The sequence below is a fragment of the Camelina sativa genome, chromosome 5, assembly GCF_030686135.1.
Source record: "Camelina sativa cultivar CO46 ecotype springtype chromosome 5, ASM3068613v1".
Classification (NCBI taxonomy): Eukaryota; Viridiplantae; Streptophyta; class Magnoliopsida; order Brassicales; family Brassicaceae; genus Camelina; species Camelina sativa.
In genome coordinates, this window is record NC_141884.1 from 38,069,727 (window position 1) to 38,093,439 (window position 23,713).

A 23,713-nucleotide genomic window follows, 5' to 3' on the forward strand; every position below is an offset into this window, starting at 1 on the left:
TACAAAATTATTTATAATTTTTCTCTTTTGATCCCTTTAAAATTACAAATTTGTGTTATTCCCTTCAGTTTTTATCATATTTTCTACTATTTTGTGTTTTGACAATATTTTTCTCATGGTTTTTAGTCTTTTTATTTGCTTCACTCTATAAATAGTAAACCTAATTTGTAGTTTTTTTAATAAAAGAAAAATATATTTTTAGCTTTTTTATTTTTTAAAATTATAAACTTTTTAGTTATATTTTGACCTCCCTAAATTATATTTCTGGATCCGCCACTGGACACAAGTAATGAACAAGACACTCAGCGTTAATATGCAAAGCGGCAAAGCTCCAACTTCATCAATGCAGCAACTAGCTAGCAGCAACTAGCAAAAGTTGTGTCCGCCATTGCAGAGAAGTAGAACATGACTTCTTTTGTCAGCTGTAAGCAAAGGAGTTTTGTTCTTAAGAGTTAAGAGCACTAACGAGCTTTGTCCAATCCTTTAACAAATAACAACTCATACATACGAGTCATACCGGGAACTACCACCAAAAGAAGACGAAGAAAAAAACTAAGCGTTATCATATCCTCCTATTAGTTGAATTAACAATTTTACGCTAAGAAACAAAATCAAATGAAGAATGAAGATCGGTAAAAGTAAAACCGTTTCCATCGAGTTTATATATTCAAGGAATTATATTTAGTAAATAACCGGTTTAGCTAACAATTTATCTCCGGCTATGTGTTGAACCACCGAGATTACTTTTCTTCTTTATCTGAAGCAACGAGATTACATTTCATAGTTATATAAAAGTTTATATTTTAATTATTATTTTTTACCTCAATTTATATTTTAATTATATAGTAGTTAAAAAAAAACAGAGGTGTAAAGAGTATAATTTAAAGTATACTTTATTTGACCCATTCCCTGCATATTATTCTGTATGTAAACAGTTTTCCTTCTAATTGGTTCATATGAACTGATCTTTTTATTGTCAAAAAAAAAAAAAATCATTTTAGAATAAATATTAATTATTTAAAATAAAGTAAACATATTTTAAAGAGGGATATTATTATTTGCCAGATTTTAATTTTTTTTTTTGAGTTTGTGGTATAGCTATTTTAATTTATGATACAAATGTAATAATCACTCACATCCATTCTAAAACAAGCTTTTATTTTGTTTACAAAAATTTGTGTCTCAGATAGTTTACTTATTTGGCAAAGTGTGATTTTAAGAAAAAGGAAAAAAAAGTGTTTTTTTTTTTTTTTTTTTTTGTCTTTCTTTGGTTTTTGGTTTTTGTTTTTAACATTTAGCTGAAAAAATAAAATATAAAGGAAGAAACGTTGTTGATTGTGCATTAATGAGATAGATATTTCCAAATCTATCATTAATTTTCTTTTTGTTTTAATTGTTTTTTAACATCTTCGGACTTAAAAAGAAAACAGGAAAAAGCGTAATTGTTATTTCCTAATTGATTTCCTATTTCTTTCTTTTTTCTTCTAATAACGGCTAATAAGGTTGACAGAAAAAAAAAACGGCTAATAAGTTTCGACCGTTGGATGTAAAATCCTAATTGCATCATCCAATGGCTTTGGGTCCTCCTCTATATTTATAATCTGAAGACGTTTCTGCTTCCACCACACTCAGAGACGCTCTTCTTCCGAGAGAAAGAGAGAGAGAGAGAGAGAAAGAGAAAGAGAGAGAAAGAGAGAGAGAAAGAGAGAAAGAGAGAGAGAGAAAAAGAGAAAGAAAGAGAGTTCTCTAATGGCGGCGACGAGACCAAAGAAGGGAGAATCCACTCTTCCTTCGTCGAGATAAGTACTTTTGTGTGTGAGAGAGAGAGACAAAGATAAGAGATTTAAGGGCGACGAGACCAGAGAAGAGAGATATAGAGAGAGCCGTGTTTGTAAGGGCGACACGTATATGAACAAAGCAGAGGTTTTTTTTTTTCTTCTTCTTCTTCTTCTTCGATTTGATTTTAGGGTTTTTTAAAAATTTGTGTCTTGAATTAAAGTTTGTATCTTTTTCTGATTTGATGGTTTCAACAAGTGTTTTTGAGTCTCGTCCGTGGATGGTTTCAAGAAGACAGTGATGGTCTTCGTCTAACCCTAATCAATCAATTACGTCTTCCTTGTCACAGAGTGAGTCGGATTTGCTTATAAAGTTTCCTCTTTTTTTTTTTTAATAACAATTTATTTAGATGTCAGATGTGTGTGTGTGGGATAAAGACTGAAACTTTGGTCTCGTTATTGCTTCTTTAGATTGACGATATCTATATAAGGTTTTATTTTCTTCGCAGGTTTGAAGATGATGATGACGATGATGTATTATGACCCAACAAGCAACAGTAGTGGGATAAAGACTGAAACTTTGGTCTTGTTGTTGCTTCTTTAGATTGATGATATCTGTATAAGGTTTTATTTTCTTCGCAGGTTTGAAGATGATGATGACGATGGTGTATTATGACCCAACAGGCAACAGTAGTGTAAAATCCTTTTTCTTCATCTGTTTAAGTGATCTCTCTAAATCCTTTTCTTTGTATTTTTTTTAATTGATGGGTTTGTTTCTTTTGAAACAGGTTTGAAGATTTATCTCCGAGGAGTCTCGTTGATGGTAATTTAACTCTTACTTATGCCTAACTTTACATTGCAGATTATGTTTACAAAGCTATAGATAATCTGCCTTCAGGTGGGATTGCTCTCTTCTCTACTGGATTGGTCCATGTTTATTTATTCTCTACTGGATTGGTCCATGTTTATTTATTTATTCTCATTATGTTTACAAAGCTATAGATAATCTGCCTTCAGGTGGGATTGCTCTCTTCTCTACTGTTGAATTCTCAGGTTCAAAGTGAGTTTAAGAAGGCATATGGGAAGGGTGCTGTTCATAAGTCAAAGGGTGATGTTCTTATGAGATAAAATCTTCTTCTGCCTTACAATTCCTGAAAGATTTAAAGTTTGTATTTTTCTTTCTATTGATGAATTTCTTTCTTTTGAAACAGGTTTGAAGAGAGTGAAGAAGATTCAGAACAACAAGCATATAATAACGCAATCGGGCAATATGATTCTTCTAATCTTTGACAGTCCCCCTCCCCGGAACAATCAATTAAGTCTTCCTTGTCACAAGGTGAGTTGGATTTTGCCTTAAATTGTATTTGTTTCTTTATTGTACAATATATTTAGTGTGTGGGATCAAGACTGAAACTTTGATTTTGTTGTTGCTTCTTTTGATGATGGAGAATTATTACATATATTGGGTTTATTTTCTTCTCAGGTTTGGAGATGATGATGATGCATATGCGTTATAACCCAACATGCAACAGTTAAGTTAAAAAAATTCTTCAACAGTTATATTGTTTTCAATTACGTATTCCTTGTCACAAAGTGAGTTACATGTATTGGGTTTATTTTCTTCGCAGGTTTGGAGATGATGATGATGCTTATGCGTTATGACCCAACATGCAACAGTTAAGTAAATTTTTTTCTTCATCTGTGTAAGTGATCTCTCGAAATCCTTTTCTTTGCTTTAAGTGGTTAAATCCTTTCAGTTAACGTATGTGTTTTTTTAATGTTGTATTTGTGAAGGTACTTTGGTGGACTGAGAGAGGTGACTGGATGTACTCTGAGAAACCTCATTGCTTATTGCACTTGAGGTATGCTATACTTTTGTTTGTATATATAACTCCTCTGGTCAGTATCTTTAGTTTGTAATGATCTTATCTTTCATTACAGGGAATACGCTTTAGGGGCATGTTTGATTTCTGAACGCCAGAAAGTGTTACCTTCAGCTCTATCTGGAGAAGAGCCCTTCCCTGAGGGTCTTCAGTGGCTTCTGTTAAATGGAAAGGTTGGCTTATCTTTAACATTTTTATACATATATGGTCACGGAATGTATCATACAATATTGTCTCCCTTATTATGTGATCCTAATGTGTTGTTCTTTCTCTTTTCTATTTAGGTGCCAACTGTCAAGACTCAAAAGAGTTGGCTCATCGTGCGGCTGTGCCAGGTTTGTAGTTCATGTCTATGCTCTGTGTTTTTGTGACCTCTAGTTTCATGTCTCATCAAAGCTTAGCAAAAACTCTGTCACTATGATAAGTGAGACTGAGTTTTATACGGCAAGTCAATAACAATAAGTGAGAATGAGATTTTTTGGTTTTGTTGTTGCTTCAATTTTTCCATCACTATGTGTTTAAAAGGTCCAACTGCTTTTAATCATTCTTATTGTTTTGCAGGATATAAGCGCCACTTCTATACCATGCAAGCCTCAGGAAAATAAACCATTTCCGAGGATCGATGCAGAGGTCAACAAGAACAAGATCGCATATGTAAGGCTATTTTAATGCTTTTTCTTCTTTTTTCATTCTTCAACAGCTAAAAGGTGAGAGCCAATTATATTGCTTTAAAATCAGCAAGCTCTTCACTCCATAGCTCCAGCTATTGCCTCCACCACAAACAAGTTACTCAACATCTGCCATAAATTTTAAAGGAAAATACCCAATATCCATCATAGATTATCATCACTTTAGAACTGACTCATAATAGCTTAATGAATCTGTTTTATCAATTGAAGCACTCAGCGTCAGTTTGAGGAGAGTTACACTTGCATGAGCTAATCATAATCTTAATAAGATAAGTCAAGAAAATCGATAGGTATGCCATCTGATTGTTACTCCTTACTTTTCTCTTTCCTGCCACGCCTAATTACAGTAAACATTGATGAAAAAGTGTCTTTTCTGTTTCAATTGAATTTCTTGATTGTTTTTGAATGCCATCTAGGTGTCTGCTCTCCCTAATTGCTAATTGCATTTTTCTCTCTCTTTGGTTTTCTTATGGAATTTTAAGTAGGTAAGAACTAAGAAGAGGATCTACTTTTTATGTGTCTGCATTTTCTCAACGAACTGAAGGGAAGATTGCAAGCTAAGTACAACCGGCTGGTGGAGGGTTTAGCATTAAGAGGGGGCTTATCTGGTAAGTACGTTTGTCAGAATGTGATCGATGGCTTTGAAAGACACACTACGAATTCATTGGGCACATATTCTAATTATATGAACTTGACGCAACAAATATTTTTTTTCTTCTTTTCCATCGATGGCTTTTTATAGACCCAACAACGATGAAAAACAATACGGCTGAAGGTTTTGTTTCACTTTATCCATCACTATATTTTTAAGGTCCAACTGCTTTTAATCATTCTTACTCTTTGCAGGATAAAAGAGTCGTTTTGAAAATCAAGGCAGGAGCGGATTATTGTTTCAAAATCAGCAAGCTCTTCACTCCATAGTTGCAGATTTTGCCTACACCACAAACAAGTCTCACCACATCTGCCATAGGTAAAAGCTAGACAGGTGAGCCAAATTGTTACAAAATCAGAATGATTCACTCCATATCTTACTGCAACCGAAACTCTGTCCTCCTCATCACTATGTAAGTAATCTCAAAGTCCTCTGTATTTCTTTATTTTGTTCTGTTTCGAATTTATTTTTTTTCTCCACCAATAATATTCAATGGAGCCTATTGGAAATTATGCTAGAATTGTGGATCAACAACCAACAACTCTACTCCACAAGACAAGACGGTCCTGTAGGCCTTTCAGTCACTAAGCACACTCCAGAGAGAACATAAAGGTGCGTTGTGCTTCACGGTTGCTTGTATAACTTTTCTGTTAGGCTTTCTCTGCTCTTGTTATCTCTTTTTTCAGGTTTATGTTTGAATTACTGAATTGATGAAGAAGTTTCAAATAAGCAGCAGAGACTTGTCCTTGCCTCATCCCAACAAGTGCCTTCCACAGGTAATAAACAATTTTAACTCTCTGATTCAACTCTCTGTTTAAAAGGTCCAACTACTTCCTTTAATCATTCTTAACATTGTTTGAAGGATAAAAGACCCGTTTTGGAACTATTTCTTCTTCACAAATCAAGCCTCAGGTAAAAACAAAAGTTCAGAGAATCCATGCCAGAGGTCAACAACGACAAGACCGCAGATGCCCAGGTTCTTTATCACTCTTTATTCTAGTTTAGTTTTATATGAAAGGGGCTATTCTAATTCTTTTTTATTTTCTTCATACTTCAACAGTAAAAGCTAGATGATGCTAAAATCAAAACAGGTGAGCCGGTTATTGCCAGAATTCAAGGTAAATACCCTCCATCCATCAAAGATTATCATCACTCTAGAACAAACTCATAGTAGCTTAATGAATCTGTTTTATCAATTGAATTTCCTGATTGTTTCTGAATGGCATCTGTGTGTCTGCTCACTCTAATTACTAATTGCATTTTTCTCTTTGGTTTTCTTATGGAATTTTAAGAAAGACTGCAACCTAAATATAGTCTGGTTGAGGGTTTAGCACCAAGAGGGGACTTATCTGGTAAGTATGTTGTGATTTGGTTTGACGACACACAACCAATTTATTGGGCACATTTTCTAATTCTATGAACCGTAGGGCAACAAATTTGGACCTCCCCCATGATACTCCATTATCATTGAGCCTTATGACGAGAGGCATATCGTTTCAAAGATGTCAACAGCACGAAACTGCATATGCCCTATGGTTCTAACTCGGGGAAGGTATGCATGCAGTGTAGAAAAAAAATCGGGGAACACTTAATTACCTTATTGTTTAATCTTATATGTATTTACATTACTGGTTTTCTTTCTTTTTCAATGATCTGCTTCCTGCTAACAGAGTGACTTGGATTTGCTTTATAAAATTTTCTCTTATTTTTCTTGCTAACAATTTATTTCGATGTGTGTGTGGGATAAAGACTCAGACTTTCTTCTCGGTGTTGCTTCTTTAGACTGACAATATCTAAATAAGGGTTTATTTTCTTCGCAGGGTTTGAAGATGATGATGATGATGATGTATTATGACCCAACATGCAACAGTAGTGTAAATTCCTTGTTCTTCATCTGTTTAAGTGATCTCTCTACATCGTTTTCTTTGTATTCTTTTGATTGATGGGTTTGTTTATTTTGAAACAGGTTTGAAGATTTTATCTCCGAGGAGTCTCGTTGATGGTAATTTAACTCTTGCTTATGCCTAACTTTACATTGCAGATTATGTTTACAAAGCTATAGATGATCTGCCTTCCACAGCTCATCCAATGACTCTATTTCCTAGCGGTGTTATGGCCCCTTCAGGTGGGATGGCTCTGTTCATTACTGGATTGGTCCATGTAACTCTTGACCTTATTCTGTTGAATTGTTATTCAGGTTCGAAGTCAGTTTTAGAAGGCATATGGGAAGGGTGATGTTCATAAGTCAAAGGTTCTTATGAAGTAAAATCTTCTGCCTTACAATTCCTGAAAGATTTAAAGTTTGTGTTTGTTCTTTTCTATTGATGAGTTTTTTTCTTTTGAAACAGGTTTGAAGAGAGTGAAGAAGATTCAGAATAACAAACTTATAATTACGCAATTGGGCAATCTGATTCTTCTAGTCTTTGACAGTCCCCCTCCCCGGATCAATCAATTACGTCTTCCTTGTCACAAAGTGAGTTGGATTTTGCCTTAAATTGTATTTGTTTCTTTATTGTAACAATATATTAAGATGTGTGGGATCAAGACTGAAACTTTGGTTTTGTTGTTGCTTCTTTTGATGATGGAGAATTATTACATAGATTGGGTCTATTTTCTTCGCAGGTTTGGAGATGATGATGATGCATATGCCTTATGACCCAACATGCAACAGTTAAGTAAATTTTCTTTCTTCATCTGTGTAAGTGATCTCTCTAAATCCTTTTCTTTGCTTTAAGTGGTTAAATCCTTTTAGTTAACTTACGTTTTTTTTTAATGTTGTATTTGTGAAATTAATTGGTGGACTGAGAGAGGTGATTGGATGTACTCTAGGAAACCTCATTGCTTGATGCACATGAGGTATGGCTATACTTTTGTTTGTATATATAACTCCTCTGATCAGTTTCTTCAGTTTGTAATGATCTTATCTTTCATTACAGGGAATACGCTTTAGGGGCATGTTTGATTCCTGAACGCCAGAAAGTGTTACCTTCAGCTCTATCTGGAGAAGATCCCTTGCCTGAGGGTCTTTCAAGGCTTCTGTTAACTTCCAGGTTGGCTTATCTTTAACATTTTTATACATATATGCATGGTCACGGGAATGTATCATACAATTTTGTCTCCCTTATTATATGATCCTAAGGTGTTGTTCTTTCTCTTTTCTATGTAGGTGCCAAGCAATGAACTAGTTGAGGCGCTGTCAAGACTCAAAAGAGTTGGTTTGTAGTTCATGTCTATGCTCTGTATTTTTGTGACCTCTAGTTTCATGACTCGTCAAAGCTTAGCAAAATAAGCCGATGGTAATTATAAACAGAATGTTATGATTGTTGCAAACATAACTCTAGTTTATACTTAACTTTACCTTGCAGATTATGTTTCCAAGTCTATAGATGCTCTGCCATCCACTGCTCATCCAATGAATCAATTTGCTAGCGGTGTTATGGCCCTGCAGGTGGATGGCTCTGCTCTTTAGTAGATTGGTCTATGTAACTCTTAAATTTACTAGATTTTGATTTTAAATTGTCTTTTTGATGATGAATTTCTTTCAGGTGGTGTGTGATCATTATCATGTGAATATTTTGCTTTTATTGTTATTGCGTTTTGTTTCTTTTGGATTCTTTGAAATAGATCTACAAAAAACAACTCATCCATTCCCCGAAGGTGGATGGCTCTGCTCTTTAGTAGATTGGTCTATGTAACTCTTAAATTTACTAGATTTTGATTTTAAATTGTCTTTTTGATGATGAATTTCTTTCAGGTGGTGTGTGATCATTATCATGTGAATATTTTGCTTTTATTGTTATTGCGTTTTGTTTCTTTTGGATTCTTTGAAATAGATCTACAAAAAACAACTCATCCATTCCCCGAAGGAGAGATGAAGCTTAATCGTACGTTGACCCCATGACTCTATGATGTTTTCCAATAATCCGGCAAGTCAGGCAATAACATTAAGTGAGACTGAGATTGATGGTTTTGTTGTTGCTTCAATTTTTCATAACTTTGTGTTTAAATGGTCCAACTGATTCTTATTGTTTTGCAGGATCAAAGAGCCGTTTTAGAACCATGTCTTCTTCACAAAGCAAGCCTCAGGAAAATAACATATTCCGAGGATGCAGAGGTCAACAACAAAGGCCGCAGATGCCCAGGTTCTATATCATTCTTTGTTCAAGATTTTATTATAGTTAAATGATCCATGTAAGGCTATTCTAAGGCATTTCTTCTTCATACTTTACCAGCAAAAATCAAGAATCCAAGACAGGTGAGCCAATTATATTGTTTCAAAAATCAGCAAGCTCTTCACTCTATAGCATTATAATATGCATATTGTTTCAAAAATCAGCAAGCTCTTTACTCTATAGCTCCAGCTTTTGCCTCCACCACAAAGAAGTACACCACATCTGCCAAAATTCAAGATAAATACTCTCTCCATCCATAATAGATTATTATCACTTTAGAACTGACTCATAATAGCTGTATCTGTTTTATCTATTGAAGCACTCAGCGTCAGTGGTAGGAGAGTCACGCTTATAGGAGCTTCATAATCTTAATAAGATAAATCATGATATATATTGGGCCTGAGAAGGGGTTATGTCAGCTTCATGAAGGTCTCAAAGTCTTTGCAAAAGACTTTGAGGTAGAGGGGTTGATCTAATGGTTGTAAAAGAGCTTACATGAGCTCAGTTGAATATTTTATTAAAGTGATCGCAATTTTTATTTTTTTCGTTCTGTAGTGGGACAATATCTTTAAATATGATGTTTCTTGGTAACAGGTACTTATTTTGGAGAGCCAAGGGGAAAGGGCATAAAGACCAATAAAAATGGCGACCAGACGAGGGAGCAAACATTACCTTTACAGGACGTGTGAGTTTGTGTCCTTTGATTTGATTCTAATTCTTATGAGAGAAGTCGTCTTAAAAGTACGATTTATTGTTCCCTTCTTCTTCTTCTTCTTCGTCGATTTGATTTTAGTTTTGTTTTCTTTGTGTCCTGATTTAAAGTTTTTATTTTTTTCTTCTGATTTGATGGGTTTTAACAGGTGTTTTCGAGTCTCGTATGTGGATGGTTTCAAGAAGACAGTTATGGTCTTCCCCTAATCAATCAATTTCGTCTTTCTGGTCACAGAGTGAGTTGGATTTGCTTTATAAAGTTTTCTCTTTTTTTTTGCTAACAATTTATTTAGATGTGTGTGTGGGACTGCTTCTTTAGAATGACGATATCTATATAAGGGTTTATTTTCTTCGCAGGTTTGAAGATGACGATGCATACTGCATTATGACCCAATAGGCAACAGTAGTGTAAGATCCTTTTTTCTTCATTTGTTTAAGTGATCTCTCTAAATCCTTTTCTTTGTATTTTTTTGATTGATGGGTTTGTTTCCTTTGAAACAGGTTTGAAGATCTATCTCCGAGGAGTCTCGTTGATGGTAACTTAACTCTTGCTTATGCCTAACTTTACTTTGCAGATTATGTTTACAAAGTTATAGATGATCTGCCTTTCACAGCTTATCCAATGACTCTATTTGCTAGCAGTGTTATGGCCCGTCTGGTGGGATTGCTCTGTTCTTTACTGGATTGGCATTTATTTATTCTCGTGATGATCATATTCTGTTGAATTGTTTTTCAGGTTCAAAGTGAGTTTCAGAAGGCATATGGGAAGGGTGATGTTCATAAGTCAAAGTACATACTTTACGTATTTCCATTTGACTTCTTGATTGCCTAGTAGTAGCAGTCAATCATAAGAACTGAGTTTTTCCTCGTTGATTCTAGGAGCCAACCTATGACGATGCCTAAACTTGATTGCTCGTGTCCCTGTTGTAGGTTCATATGTTTATTTGAGGTGAATTTTTATGCCCTTCGGCACTTACTAGAATAGTTACTGTTCTTGAATTAACATTCTAATTAACATTGCAGGATGTACAAGGATGATAGCATCATTCCGTCAGATGATTCTTTGGATTATGGTGCAAATTTTTCACACATGCGGGGATATGATAGTCCTCAGATAAAAGAGATCATGAGGCTTTATGTCACCATCCACAGGGTTTTTCTAGTTCTCTCTGTTTCAACATGTGTTTTATGATTTTCTTTTCTTTTACCATCTCAGCATGATCAAGGTTTTTTTTTGTTGCTGTTGTTGTTTTAGTGATCATGAAGGTGGAAGTGTTAGTGCTCACGCTGGTCACCTGGTATGTATTGCTACATGATCTTGCCATCAAGTGCATTTTTGTTTTGGTCTTGATACATGATAGTGTTCCACTTTTAGTTTCTACTCCAAATGTTTCTTTCATAGACATGTCTGATGGTTCTGTTTTTGGCTTATGATGTTTTTACATGAAGGTTGGGAGTGCACTTTCGGATCCATATCTTTCATTTGGATTAAATGGTTTTGCTGAGACACTCCATGGCTTGGCTAATCAGGTAACCCCTCTTATTTATCTCCTAAATGAATCTTCTATTGTTCGAAACTACAAGTGAGAGTTCCAAGAATGACTCTTATAAACTGCTAAATTTATGATGTTAAGCTAAATATTTTGAAATCTTAGTCTGTTTATTTTTTTTTTGCATGGTCTTGCTACAGAAAGTTTTTCTGTGGATCAAATGAGTTTCCGAGGAATATGGAGAAAGTATATCAAAGGAACAGCTAAAAGATTATGTCTGGAAAACGTTAAACAATGGCAAGGTAAACCAAATTCAGTTCAGCCTTTTGAAAGCTTACATGTTCTGAAATGAAAGCTGAGAGAAATAGACCGTTTGTAATTTGTATTGCATGCTAATCACGGCAGGCCATAACTTAAACCATTGTATAGTTAATGACTAAAAGCTTTGCATTATGAATGTTGCCAGGAAACTTTAAATAAACATTTGTCTTGCAGATTTTTCCAGGATATGGCCATGGTGTTGTAAAACGGATCCAAGATATGTATGCCATAGAGAGTTTTCCCTGAAGCAATTACCTTACGATCCTCTTTTTCAGCTGGTAATGTTTTCCCCCTTAATATTTTGGTCATGCTTTAAAGTTTTTTACTGGCTCACAAATTATTCAACTCGATAGGTCTCAAAACTTTATAAAGTGGTGCCTCCTATTCTAACTGAGCTGGGAAATAATTTTAATCTTGCTGGAAAGTTTTGACGTCTAGTTAATGTAGGAGTTGGTCAATTGTATTCTTGTTTCTGATTCTACTTAGGTTGATCACATTGCTTGTGTTACATTTGGTATTGCTCGTCATGTATTGACTGCAATAGTTCTTATAAAAGTCACTTTTAACTTTGATGTTCCAGTTCGATACCGTCCTGACTAGGATAAACCCTGGTGACATTCTTTCTGATCTCACGGCTGGAGGTTGTCTCAACAGCCAAAAGTGTGCTTTAGCAAGCTGGAACTTTGGAAGGTTCTCTCTCTTGTTCCCTTTTTTCTAATGTTGTTTCTGTTGAGTTTCATTTGGTAGAACATACTGTGTTTTGCTTGGAACTGGAATTAGTTTTGGTAGTTATCGAATTGAAGGATGTGAGTCTTAGAAATTTCCGAGATTTTGTTTTTTTTTTTCAAGAAAGGGATTTAGAATCGTCGGTGGGGTTTATTTGGTTGTAATCAAAGGGGGTGTTCCTTAGCCACTGATATGTCTAAGACATTGCGTCTGTGCTCTGTATCAGGAGTGGAGTTTAGCTTTCAGGAGATTCCCTTTCCGGATGAGGCCATCTCAGCTGCAAAATAATTCTTGGAGCCATTGGAGGGTATGTCTCTCTTGTCTCAACTTATGTTGTTCGCTCTAAATTTTTTTTGGGAAATACAGTTTCTCATAGATTCTTGTTTGGTATAATTTAAGGTACTAATGGGATAACAGTGTAAAGCATCTGAGGCCTGAGAAGGGGTTACTTTAGCTTCATCAAGATCTCAAAGTCTTTGCTAAACTGAGACCTGCTAAGTTTCTGCCACAGGTAACCATCCTTAGCCTAATCTCAGAAGCCAAAACTCTGTTTCTTGTTTGAAGTCCAAATTATTGTTTTTATATACAGTTAATAAAGAGAGAGGTAGAAGAAGGTGTTGATCTAATGGTTGTGAAAGAGCTTACATGATGTCATTTTAATTAGTTTATCTGTTCGTAATTCTAATCTTTCTCGTTATGTAACGGGACAGTATCTTTATATATGATGTCTCATGCATGGTAACATGTTCTTATTTTGGGAGCCAAGGGGAATGGAGAAGAAGTTGGGTTTAATATTGAGGTGTATGCCACCCACGAGGTACTTTATTGATATTGTGCCCTTCTGATCTCATTGAACTCGTATGAAATTTTCAACTTCATCTCTTTCAGTTCTAAATAGAGAGAGCCGTGTTAGTAAGGGCGAGACGTATATGAACAAAGCAGAGGTTTTTTTTTTCTTCTTCTTCTTCGATTTGATTTTAGTTTTTTTTTTAAATTTGTGTCCTGATTTAAAGTTTGTATCTTTTTCTGATTTGATGGTTTCAACAGGTGTTCTCGTACGTGGATGATTTCAAGAAGACAGTGATGGTCTTCCCCTAATCAATCGATTACGTCTTCCTTGTCACAGAGTGAGTTGGATTTGCTTATAAAGTTTCCTCTTTTTTTTTTTTCTTTTGTAACAATTTAATTAGATGTCAAATGTCTGTGTGTGGGATAAAGACTGAAACTTTGGTCTCGTTGTTGCTTCTTTAGATTGACGATATCTATATAAGGTTTTATTTTCTTCGCAGGTTTGAAGATGATGATGACGATGATGTATTATGACGCAACAGGCAACAGTAGTGTAAAATCCTTTTCTTCGTATTTTTTTTATTGATAGGTTTGTTTCTTTTGAAACAGGTTTGAAGATTTATCTCCGAGAAGTCTCGTTGATGGTAATTTAACTCTTGCTTATGCCTAAACTTCTTTATGTTGCAGATTATGTTTACAAAGCTATAGATGAGCTCTGGACTATAGATGATCTGCCTTCCAGAGCTCATCCAATGACTCTATTTGCTAGCGGTGTTATGGCCCTTCAGGTGGGATTGCTCTCTTCTCTTCTGGATTGGTCAATGTTTATTTATTCTCGTGATGATTTTATTCTGTTGAATTGTTTTTCAGGTTCAAAGTGAGTTTCAGAAGGCATATGGGAAGGGTGATATTCATAAGTCAAAAGGTGATGTTCTTATGAGATAAAATCTTCTTCTGCCTTACAATTCCTGAAAGATTTAAAGTTTGTATTTTTTTTTTCTATTGATGAGTATCTTTCTTTTGAAACAGGTTTGAAGAGAGTGAAGAAGATTCAGAACAACAAGCATATAATAACGCAATCGGGCAATATGATTCTTCTAATCTTTGACAGTCCCACTCCCCGGAACAATCAATTAAGTCTTCCTTGTCACAAGGTGAGTTGGATTTTGCCATAAATTGTATATGTTTCTTTATTATAAAATATATTTAGATGTGTGGGATCAAGACTGAAACTTTGATTTGTGAAGGTACTTACCAAGTACTTGGTTGACTGAGAGAGGTGATTGGATGTACTCTGGGAAACCTCATTGCTTGATGCACATGAGGTATGGCTATACTTTTGTTTGTATATATAACTCCTCTGGTCAGTATCTTCAGTTTGTAATGATCTTATCTTTCATTACAGGGAATACGCTTTAGGGGCATGTTTGATTCCTGAACGCCAGAAAGTGTTACCTTCAGCTCTATCTGGAGAAGAGCCCTTCCCTGAGGGTCTTTTGTGGCTTCTGTTAACTGTAAAGGTTGGCTTATCTTTAATATTTTTATACATATATGCATGGTCACGGGAATGTATCATACTATTTTGTCTCCCTTATTATAAGATCCTAAGGTGTTGTTCTTTCTCTTTCCTATGCAGGTGCCTAGCAATGAGCTAGTTGAGGCGAGACTCAAAAGAGTTGGTTTGTAGTTCATTATCATGTGAATATTTTATAGTTATTGCGTTTCTTTTGGATTCTTTGAAACAGATCTCGACAAAAAACAACTCATCCATTCCCCGAAGGAGAGATGAAGCTTAATCATATGTTGATGCCAAGACTCTTTGATGTTTTCCAACAATCCGGCAAGTCAGGCAATAACAGTAAATGAGGCTGAGATTGATGGTTTTGTTGTTGCTTCAGTTTTTCATAACTTTGTGTTTAAATGGTCCAACTGATTCTTAGTGTTTTGCAGGATCAAAGAGCTGTTTTAGAACCATGTCTTCTTTACAAAGCAAGCCTCAGGAAAATAACATGTTCCGAGGATGCTGAGGTCAACAACAAAGGCCGCAGATGCCCAGGTTCTATATCATTCTTTGTTCAAGATTGTATTATAGTTAAGTGATCCATGTAAGGCTATTCTAATGCATTTCTTCTTCATACTTCACCAGCAAAAATCAAGAATCCAAGACAGGTGAGCCAATTATATTGTTTCAAAAATCAGCAAGCTCTTCACTCTATAACAACAAAGGCCGCAGATGCCCAGGTTCTATATCATTCTTTGTTCAAGATTGTATTATAGTTAAGTGATCCATGTAAGGCTATTCTGATGCATTTTTTCTTCATACTTCACCAGCAAAAATCAAGAATCCAAGACAGGTGAGCCAATTATATTGTTTCAAAAATCAGCAAGCTCTTACTCTATAGCTCCAGCTTTTGCCTCCACCACAAAGAAGTACACCACATATGCCAAAATTCAAGATAAATACTCTCTCCATCCATCATAGATTATTATCACTTTATAACTGACTCATAATAGCTGTGTATCTCTTTTATCAATTGAAGCACTCAGCGTCAGTGGTAGGAGAGTCACACTTGTAGGAGCTTCATAATCTTAATAAGATAAATCATAATATATATTGGGCCTGAGAAGGGGTTACTTCAGCTTCAAGAAGGTCTCAAAGTCTTTGCAAATCTGAGACTTGCTAAGGCAACCATCCTCAGCAACAGTAGTGTAACTTTTGACCTTATTATGTTGAATTGTTATTCAGGTTCGAAGTGAGTTTCAGAAGGCATATGGGAAGGGTGATGTTCTTATGAGGTAAAATCTTCTTCTGCCTTACAATTCCTGAAAGATTTAAAGTTTGTATTTTTTTTTCTATTGATGAGTTTCTTTCTATGCCTAAACTTCTTTATGTTGCAGATTATGTTTACAAAGCTATAGATGAGCTCTGGACTATAGATGATCTGCCTTCCAGAGCTCATCCAATGACTCTATTTGCTAGCGGTGTTATGGCCCTTCAGGTGGGATTGCTCTCTTCTCTTCTGGATTGGTCAATGTTTATTTATTCTCGTGATGATTTTATTCTGTTGAATTGTTTTTCAGGTTCAAAGTGAGTTTCAGAAGGCATATGGGAAGGGTGATATTCATAAGTCAAAAGGTGATGTTCTTATGAGATAAAATCTTCTTCTGCCTTACAATTCCTGAAAGATTTAAAGTTTGTATTTTTTTTTTCTATTGATGAGTATCTTTCTTTTGAAACAGGTTTGAAGAGAGTGAAGAAGATTCAGAACAACAAGCATATGATTACGCAATTGGGCAATCTGATTCTTCTAGTCTTTGACAGTCCCCCTCCATGGATCAATCAATTACGTATTCCTTGTCACAAAGTGAGTTGGATTTTTCCTTAAAGTTTATTTGTTTCTTTATTGTAACAATATATTTAGATGTGTAAGTGATCTCTCTACATCCTTTTCTTTGCTTTAAGTGGTTAAATCCTTTCAGTTAACGTATGTGTTTTTTTTAATGTTGTATTTGTGAAGGTACCTCTAGTTTTATGACTCATCAAAGCTTAGCAAATTAATCCGATGGTAATTATTAACTGAATCTTATGATTGTTACAAGTTTATAATTAACTTTACCTTGCAGATTATGTTTCCAAGTCTATAGATGCTCTGCCATCCGCAGCTCATCCAATGAATCAATTTGCTAGCGGTGTTATGGCCCTTCAGGTGGATGGCTCTGCTCTTTACTAGATTGGTCTATGTAACTCTTAAATTTACTAGATTGTGATTATAAGTTTGTATTTTTTGATGATGGGTTTCTTTCAGGTGGTGTGTGATCGTTATCATGTGAATATTTTGCTTTTATAGTTATTACGTTTTGTTTCTTTTGGATTCTTTGAAACAAATTTCTACAAGAAAAACAACTCATCCATTCCCCGAAGGAGAGATGAAGCTTAATCGTACGTTGACGCCAAGACTCTATGATGTTTTCCAACAATCCGGCAAGTCAATAACAATAAGTGAGACTGAGATTTTTTGGTTTTGTTGTTGCTTCAATTTTTCCATCACTATGTGTTTAAAAGGTCCAACTGCTTTTAATCATTCTTATTGTTTTGCAGGATAAAAGAGACGCTTCTATACAATGCAAGCCTCAGGAAAATAAACCATTTCCGAGGATCGATGCAGAGGTCAACAAGAACAAGATCGCATATGTAAGGCTATTCTTTGTTAAAGGTTGTATTCTTGCTTTTTCTTCTTTTTTCATTCTTCAACAGCTAAAAGCAAGATGATGCGAATTCAAAACAGGTGAGAGCCAATTATATTGCTTTAAAATCAGCAAGCTCTTCACTCCATAGCTCCAGCTATTGCCTCCACTACAAACAAGTTACACAACATCTGCCATAAATTTTAAGGTAAATACACACCATCCATCATAGATTATCATCACTTTAGAACAGACTCATAATAGCTTAATGAATCTGTTTTATCAATTGAAGCACTCAGCGTCAGTTTGAGGAGAGTTACACTTACATGAGCTAATCATAATCTTAATAAGATAAGTCAAGAAAACCGATAGGTATGCCAATTTTTCCCTACATATCTGATTCTTACTCCTTACTTTTCTCTTTCCTGCCACTCCTAATTACAGTAAACATTGATGAAAAAGTGTCTTTTCTGTTTCAATTGAATTTCTTGATTGTTTTTGAATGCCATTTCGGTGTCTGCTCTCCCTAATTGCTAATTGCATTTTTTTCTCTCTTTGGTTTTCTTATGGAAGTTTAAGTAGGTAAGAACTAAGAAGAGGATCTACTTTTTATGAGTCTGCATTTTCTCAACGAACTGAATGGAAGATTGCAAGCTAAGTACAACCGGCTGGTGGAGGGTTTAGCCTTAAGAGGGGGCTTATCTGGTAAGTACGTTTGTCAGGATGTGATCGATGGCTTTAAAAGACACACTACGAATTCATTGGGCACATATTCTAATTATATGAACTTGACGCAACAAATATGTTTTGTTTCACTTTATCCATCACTATATTTTTAAGGTCCAACTGCTTTCAATCATTCTTACTCTTTGCAGGATAAAAGAGTCGCGTTAGAACCATATCTTCTTCACAAAGCAAAATGATGGAAAATTAAGACATGAGCCGATTATTGTTTCAAAATCAGCAAGCTCTTCACTCCATAGCTGCAGATTTTGCCTACACCACATCTGCCATAGGTAAAAGCTAGACAGGTGAGCCAAATTGTTACAAAATCAGTATGATTCACTCCATATCTCACTACAACCGAAACTCTGTCCTCCTCATCACTGATTTATGTAATATTTCAATCCAAACCCAGCGACTATGCTCCACAAGACAAGACAAGGTCTTGTTAACACCCAATTATAAAGCTCGACCTTTGAAAAATCAGTGAACAAGAAGGCAATGCATCTAGTTTCACTAAGGTATAAGGTATATTTGTACTTCAAAATAGAAAACTAAACTAAACCAGTCCGTTCTGTCATTTGATGCAGGTTTTTTGCAGGTCCAACTCTCATCTGCATTATATGATGGAAAAAAAATCCTCCAAATCCTCTGTATTTCTTTATTTTGTTCTGTTTAGAGTTTATTTTTTTCTCAACCAATAATATTCAATGGAGCCCATTGAAAATTATGCTAGAATTGTGGATCAACAACCAACTCTACTCCACAAGAGAAGACGGTCTTTTATGCCTTTCAGTCACTAAGCACACTCCAGAGGAGAACATAAATGTGCGTTGTGCTTCACGGTTGCTTGTATAACTTTTCTGTTAGGCTTTCTCAGCTCTTGTTATCTCTTTTTTCATGTTTATGTTTGAACTGCTGAATTGATGAAGAAGTTTCAAATAAGCACCAGAGACTTGTCCTTGCCTCATGCCAACAAGTGCCTTCCACAGGTAATAAACAATTTTAACTCTCTGATTCAACTCTCAGTTTAAAAGGTCCAACTACTTCCTTTAATCATTCTTAACATTGTTTGCAGGATAAAAGACCCGTTTTGGAACCATTTCTTCTTCACAAATCAAAGATTATCATCACTCTAGAAAAAACTCATAATAGCTTAATGAATCTGTTTTATCAATTGAATTTCCTGATTGTTCCTGAATGGCATCTGAGTGTCTGCTCACTCTAATTGCTAATTGCATTTTTCTCTTTGGTTTTCTTATGGACTATTAAGGAAGATTGCAACTAAATATAGTCTGGTTGAGGGTATAGCACCAAGAGGGGACTTATCTGGTATGTATATTGTAATTTGGTTGACAACACACAACCAGTTTATTGGGCACACTTTCTAATTCTATGAAGTTGACGCAACAAATTTGTTTTCTGCAGGATGTGATCAATGGCTTGCACCATGGCTTGCACCTCCCCCATAATATTCCATTATCATTGACTCATTGAGCCTTATGACGAGAGGCATATTGTTTCAAAGATGTCAACGACACGAAACTGCATCTGCCCTATGGTTCTAAATCGGGGAAGGTATGCATGCAGTGTAAGAAAAAAATCCTGAACACTTAATTACCTTATTGTTTAATCTTATATGTATTTACATTACTGGTTTTCTTTCTTTTTCAGTGATCTGCTTCCTGCTAGACAAATTTGACATGAGAAGTGATTCTGGTGTTGTGCGGAAGTACAGAAAGCTTTTGGAAGCGATGGTATCTTTTTTTCCGGACGGGGTTACCTGCTTCTTTGTTAGTTGGTAATCATACATGGATAGCGACATTGCTACATGGAATGAAACTGGAATTCATAAGGTAAGGTCTTTTTCTTCGCTTTACCTTATCAGTATTATTTTTCACAGTTTTGCATGAATTAATTTTCTTCTGCTAAACCTATGAACCGCTTTGATTTTGTTTCTTTTACAGAGTTGGTGGCGTGTGATCGGAAACGATTATCATGTGAATATTCTGCTTTCCAACAATCCGGCAAGTCAGACAATAAGTGAGACTGAGATTTTTGGTTTTGTTGTTGCTTCAATTTTTCCATCACTCTGTGCTTAAAAGGTCCAACTGCTTTTTATCATTCTTATTGTTTTGCAGGATAAAAGAGACAGCTTCTATACAATGCAAGCCTCAGGAAAATAAACCAGTTCCGAGGATCGATGCAGAGGTCACCAACAAGACCGCATATGTAAGTGACTTACAGTAAGTCTATTCTTTGTTAAAGATTGTATTCTAGTTTAGTGATATATGAAAGGGGATATTCTAATGCTTTTTCTTCTTTTTCATTCTTCAACAGCTAAAAGCAAGATGATGCAAATTCAAGACAGGTGAGAGCCAATTGTATTGCTTTTAAAATCAGCAAGCTCTTCACTCCATAGCTCCAGCTTCTTACTTGCGTTGTGAACTGGGCTTTTTCTCTGTTAAGTTTCATGTTAGCTTATCCACGTATTTCCGCTTCCACTTGCTCTGTTTGTAGATCATGAGCTGTGTAACTGTTTGGTAATCATGTTGATAAGTTTACAAACTCTCTGGAACTAGTCCCTAGGTAGAACAAATGTAAACAAGTCTCGCCATCTCTTGGACAGAACAGATGTCAAAGCTGCCTCTCTTGTCGGAAGGAAAGACAAGATGTGACAGTAAATCCTGGTAAGTTGCTGATTGCATCTCCTTCGTCCTCACTCTTTTTCCTCCTTCGACATCTATCTCTGTTCATCTCTCTATATCTCTAATGATCTCTTCGTTGAATGAGTAGACTTATTTATAACTCCCAAACAATGGCAATTATTCATAATCGAGTTTGGACTTATCATAAAGGAAAACCCATTACGGCTTAAAACAAAATTAAAAGCCCATGGCTTCGACTAGTCCAAGCGGTGCGTTTTCATCAAAATGCCAACCTAAAAATGAAGCAGGTTCTTATTTTCTTCACTCTCCGTCTTTGGGTTCTTTTTCTTCAGGATTAAGTTCTGTAGGATTGGTTATCAAACTGATTTCTGTTTATTATTGACCTCACATGAGTATTTATACAAGACAAGAGATAAGAACACAGGCCTAAACAATAGGTTCCTAAGCCTTATCACACTGAAATTTAAACTATAAATCCTAATCCTAATCCTAATATATTTACACTTATCCACCTATAAGTTCCAAAAAGTCGTGCTTTTAGATCTCATCATCTTCGTTGAGTTTGTGGTTCGAAGATGGATCGGATCATAAGCGATCTACCAGATGAAATTATTAGGCTAATCGTGAGTTTTCTTGCTGCAAAGGACGCTGCGTCTTTGTTGGTTACCTCAAGGTTGTTTGGGACTCTCTATACCATCATACCAGATCTTGAATTCGATTGCAAAGCTAAGTTTCAGAGGACTTTCACGGATTTCGTGAGTGAAGCAATGGCTCGGCTGGAAACTACTACGTGCATAAGGAGGTTCTCTTTAAATCCTGAAAGTGGTCTTGATCCTGATCGTATCAACAACTGGCTACGAGATGTGTTGAAGCATCGTGGTGTCATGGTTCTTGAAATGGGCATATATGGTGATAATGGATATACATTGCCTTTGGAGATCTTCACTTGCAAGACACTCAATAAGCTGAAACTAGGGCGGGAAATTGTTATTAGTGTGCTGCCTCAGAATGCTTTGCTACCAAGCCTTGAGACTCTCGTTTTTGACTCCGTTCGGTTCTGTAATCCTGTTGACTGTGCGTTCAAGGCGTTTCTTTCGGCTTGTATTGGGATATTATTCTACAAATCATATCCCGTATGTTATGTTATCTATTTCCTTATCAAGTCTCTGTATATTCTCTACTAGTCCTGTAATTATTAGCCTAGCTGGCTAAGCAATGGTCTCCTATATATCTCTGTAATCTCTCTCACGGTAAATATACAGAAATATCTTTCTCAATCATCGTTCTATCTCTTTAGCGTGCCCTGTACTTAAAGGAACTAACCATTGATGGTATGTGCTGGGAAACTTGGGAATGGTCAGGCATCGTGTCTAGTCAAAGTCTTCAAAGACTTACTATTGGTCGTGAGCTGGTAGATTTTGAAGGGCCTAATCCACAGTACATTAGTTTTGATACTCCAAGTCTTGCCTACTTAGACTACTGTGATTATGTCCCGGATGGGTATACAACTGTTAATTTCGAGTCCCTTGTGGAAGCCAAGCTCAATCTTCATTTGATGGTAAATCGACGATGGGATGGACGGTTTGCAAATGATGGTGATGTCTTGTCTAGCAATGCAACAAATCTGATTCAAGGGATCAGAAATGTCCAGATCCTGGAATTATCATCTCCGTATACTTTCGAGGTAAGTGTGTGTTATTTTTTCTATTCTTTTAATTTTGTAGTAGGTGTAATTACAGTTAGAGACAACAATAGAAGATGAATATGTGAATCAAGAGCGTGCATCTTAAGTTCCATAACATGTTGCAAACGTGTTTCCTGAGGCTTTGTTCCAAAAAAATGCCACTTAAATTAGTTGATTTGGTTTGATTTTCAGACGCTTTACTTCTTCCATGATGCAATTCCAGTATTTGAGAAGCTTCATCATCTAACTATGATAAATTATAATATGGGATTCTGTTGGAGGTTCCTTCCCTATTTGCTAAACAAGGCTCCAAATCTGAAGACCCTTGTTATCAAGGTATGACAACAATAATGTATTTTGGACAAACCATTATTCCCAAAACATCCTTGTGTATATTCTCAACCTATTGCTGCAGCGTGGAGTGCACTGTCTTGAACCTGACGATGCTGAAGAACCTGACTATGTTTACGGGTGTGTGTTGGGATATTCTTGTCTGCTGTCATGTCCTCTAGAGGTCTTGGAGATAACTTTATTGGACGACGGAACCATCGGTGAGTTGCAGCAAGTGGAACATTTCTTACGAAAGCTTCCATGTCTTGAGGTGCTGAGAGTTCATTCTTTGAGTTGGAAAAGATTAAGCGACGAGGAAAAGTTAAGAATCACCATGGATCTGCAAATGCTTCGAAGAGCTTCTTCCAAGTGCAAGATCCAGATTAGTTTTACCTAAAAACTTCCAATACAAGCTTGAAGAAACAGACTCTGGTCATCCTAGTTAGTTGCAATATTAGTCTGTTGGAAGTTGGAACAGAATGGGACCACATTAATTCTTGGTTTCTCTTTTTATCTCTAGTTACTCTCTCTGTTATCTTTTATTCTGATTCTCCTAGTAATTAACTAGTAAGTAGTAAACTTTAGTCTGTTGTCTACTTTCTACGCATGTTTTGATTTGTAAACTCAATTTGCTTCCGTGGGTTCTTCCTTGATGCCTTAACAACTGATGATATGAACTTCACTTGAATAATAAAAAAAAAGTGAATGCTTTTGGTACCGGCATATCCGCACATATATGGGAACTTCATTGGAAGGTTCCAGAACCTTGGAGACATAGGGAGAAATGCAGATATGTACATAAAGCATGGAGTTGAGGACAAAGAGGCGCGTATCAACTAGCTGTTCAAAGGCACAACCACGGGAAAAAAGATGAAGGGTAACAACTAAAGGTTTTTGTGGGTTTAGTCACTCTT

General features: G+C 35.8%; 2 protein-coding genes and 1 pseudogene across 31 annotated transcripts; all 3 read left to right on the top strand.

The window, feature by feature from the left end:
• The first annotated feature begins 1,238 nt into the window (after window positions 1-1,238).
• Window positions 1,239-5,328, top strand: LOC104788132 (citrate synthase 5, mitochondrial-like). 29 transcript variants are annotated; one of them, XR_015557890.1, is made up of 16 exons: window positions 1,239-1,923; window positions 2,035-2,126; window positions 2,285-2,335; window positions 2,418-2,470; window positions 2,564-2,598; window positions 2,793-2,883; window positions 2,987-3,111; window positions 3,259-3,304; window positions 3,401-3,451; window positions 3,570-3,637; window positions 3,717-3,831; window positions 3,943-3,993; window positions 4,220-4,312; window positions 4,833-4,955; window positions 5,090-5,122; window positions 5,194-5,328. XR_015557890.1 is itself a non-coding variant. In XM_087451274.1 (15 exons), the coding sequence occupies exons 9-14, from the start codon at window positions 3,434-3,436 to the stop codon at window positions 4,598-4,600; spliced, it is 381 nt and encodes a 126-aa protein (XP_087307400.1). In that variant the 5' UTR covers window positions 1,239-1,923; window positions 2,035-2,126; window positions 2,285-2,335; window positions 2,418-2,470; window positions 2,564-2,598; window positions 2,793-2,883; window positions 2,987-3,111; window positions 3,259-3,304; window positions 3,401-3,433; the 3' UTR covers window positions 4,601-4,637; window positions 4,830-4,956. The 29 variants fall into 29 exon arrangements, 24 of the variants coding, with proteins under 24 accessions (XP_087307400.1, XP_087307401.1, XP_087307402.1 ...); XR_015557891.1 differs by lacking the exon at window positions 5,194-5,328 and having other exon boundaries at window positions 5,090-5,123; XM_087451274.1 differs by lacking the exons at window positions 5,090-5,122; window positions 5,194-5,328 and adding an exon at window positions 4,565-4,637 and having other exon boundaries at window positions 4,830-4,956.
• A 3,210-nt stretch (window positions 5,329-8,538) lies between these two features.
• Window positions 8,539-22,062, top strand: LOC147944887 (citrate synthase 5, mitochondrial-like; annotated as a pseudogene). Its single transcript, XR_015557889.1, has 51 exons — window positions 8,539-8,947; window positions 9,036-9,141; window positions 9,232-9,254; window positions 9,491-9,912; window positions 10,032-10,118; window positions 10,240-10,290; window positions 10,384-10,418; window positions 10,619-10,671; window positions 10,762-10,831; window positions 10,906-11,035; window positions 11,138-11,180; window positions 11,332-11,412; window positions 11,573-11,674; window positions 11,868-11,971; window positions 12,274-12,383; window positions 12,646-12,726; window positions 12,819-12,930; window positions 13,186-13,236; window positions 13,308-13,363; window positions 13,467-13,546; window positions 13,709-13,761; window positions 13,896-13,996; window positions 14,079-14,133; window positions 14,238-14,362; window positions 14,456-14,533; window positions 14,614-14,728; window positions 14,845-15,057; window positions 15,159-15,264; window positions 15,355-15,449; window positions 15,540-15,858; window positions 15,955-16,004; window positions 16,107-16,207; window positions 16,290-16,344; window positions 16,449-16,573; window positions 16,833-16,915; window positions 17,015-17,208; window positions 17,308-17,400; window positions 17,495-17,601; window positions 17,686-17,765; window positions 17,967-18,098; window positions 18,269-18,424; window positions 18,532-18,637; window positions 18,707-19,108; window positions 19,195-19,448; window positions 19,545-19,707; window positions 19,791-19,972; window positions 20,084-20,159; window positions 20,258-20,348; window positions 20,457-20,806; window positions 20,913-21,072; window positions 21,430-22,062. The product of XR_015557889.1 is annotated as a citrate synthase 5, mitochondrial-like (transcript).
• LOC104789763 (F-box/LRR-repeat protein At3g58980-like) lies at window positions 21,213-23,313 on the top strand. The gene is made up of 4 exons (XM_087451277.1): window positions 21,213-21,894; window positions 22,095-22,469; window positions 22,662-22,805; window positions 22,885-23,313. Exons 1-4 carry the CDS (start codon window positions 21,361-21,363, stop codon window positions 23,194-23,196), a joined length of 1,365 nt encoding a protein of 454 aa, XP_087307403.1. The 5' UTR covers window positions 21,213-21,360; the 3' UTR covers window positions 23,197-23,313.
• Window positions 23,314-23,713: the final 400 nt, after the last annotated feature.

Bases quoted from the DNA above. Each gene is read 5' to 3' on its own strand.
- LOC104788132 (XM_087451258.1), top strand. The intron at 3,638-3,716 runs GTATGCTATACT...CTTTCATTACAG, and splicing joins CATTGCTTATTGCACTTGAG to GGAATACGCTTTAGGGGCAT. The intron at 3,994-4,219 runs GTTTGTAGTTCA...ATTGTTTTGCAG, and splicing joins TCATCGTGCGGCTGTGCCAG to GATATAAGCGCCACTTCTAT.
- LOC104789763 (XM_087451277.1), top strand. From the start codon at position 21,361: ATGGATCGGATCATAAGCGATCTACCAGATGAAATTATTAGGCTAATC. The intron at 22,470-22,661 runs GTAAGTGTGTGT...TTTGATTTTCAG, and splicing joins CATCTCCGTATACTTTCGAG to ACGCTTTACTTCTTCCATGA. The intron at 22,806-22,884 runs GTATGACAACAA...CTATTGCTGCAG, and splicing joins TGAAGACCCTTGTTATCAAG to CGTGGAGTGCACTGTCTTGA.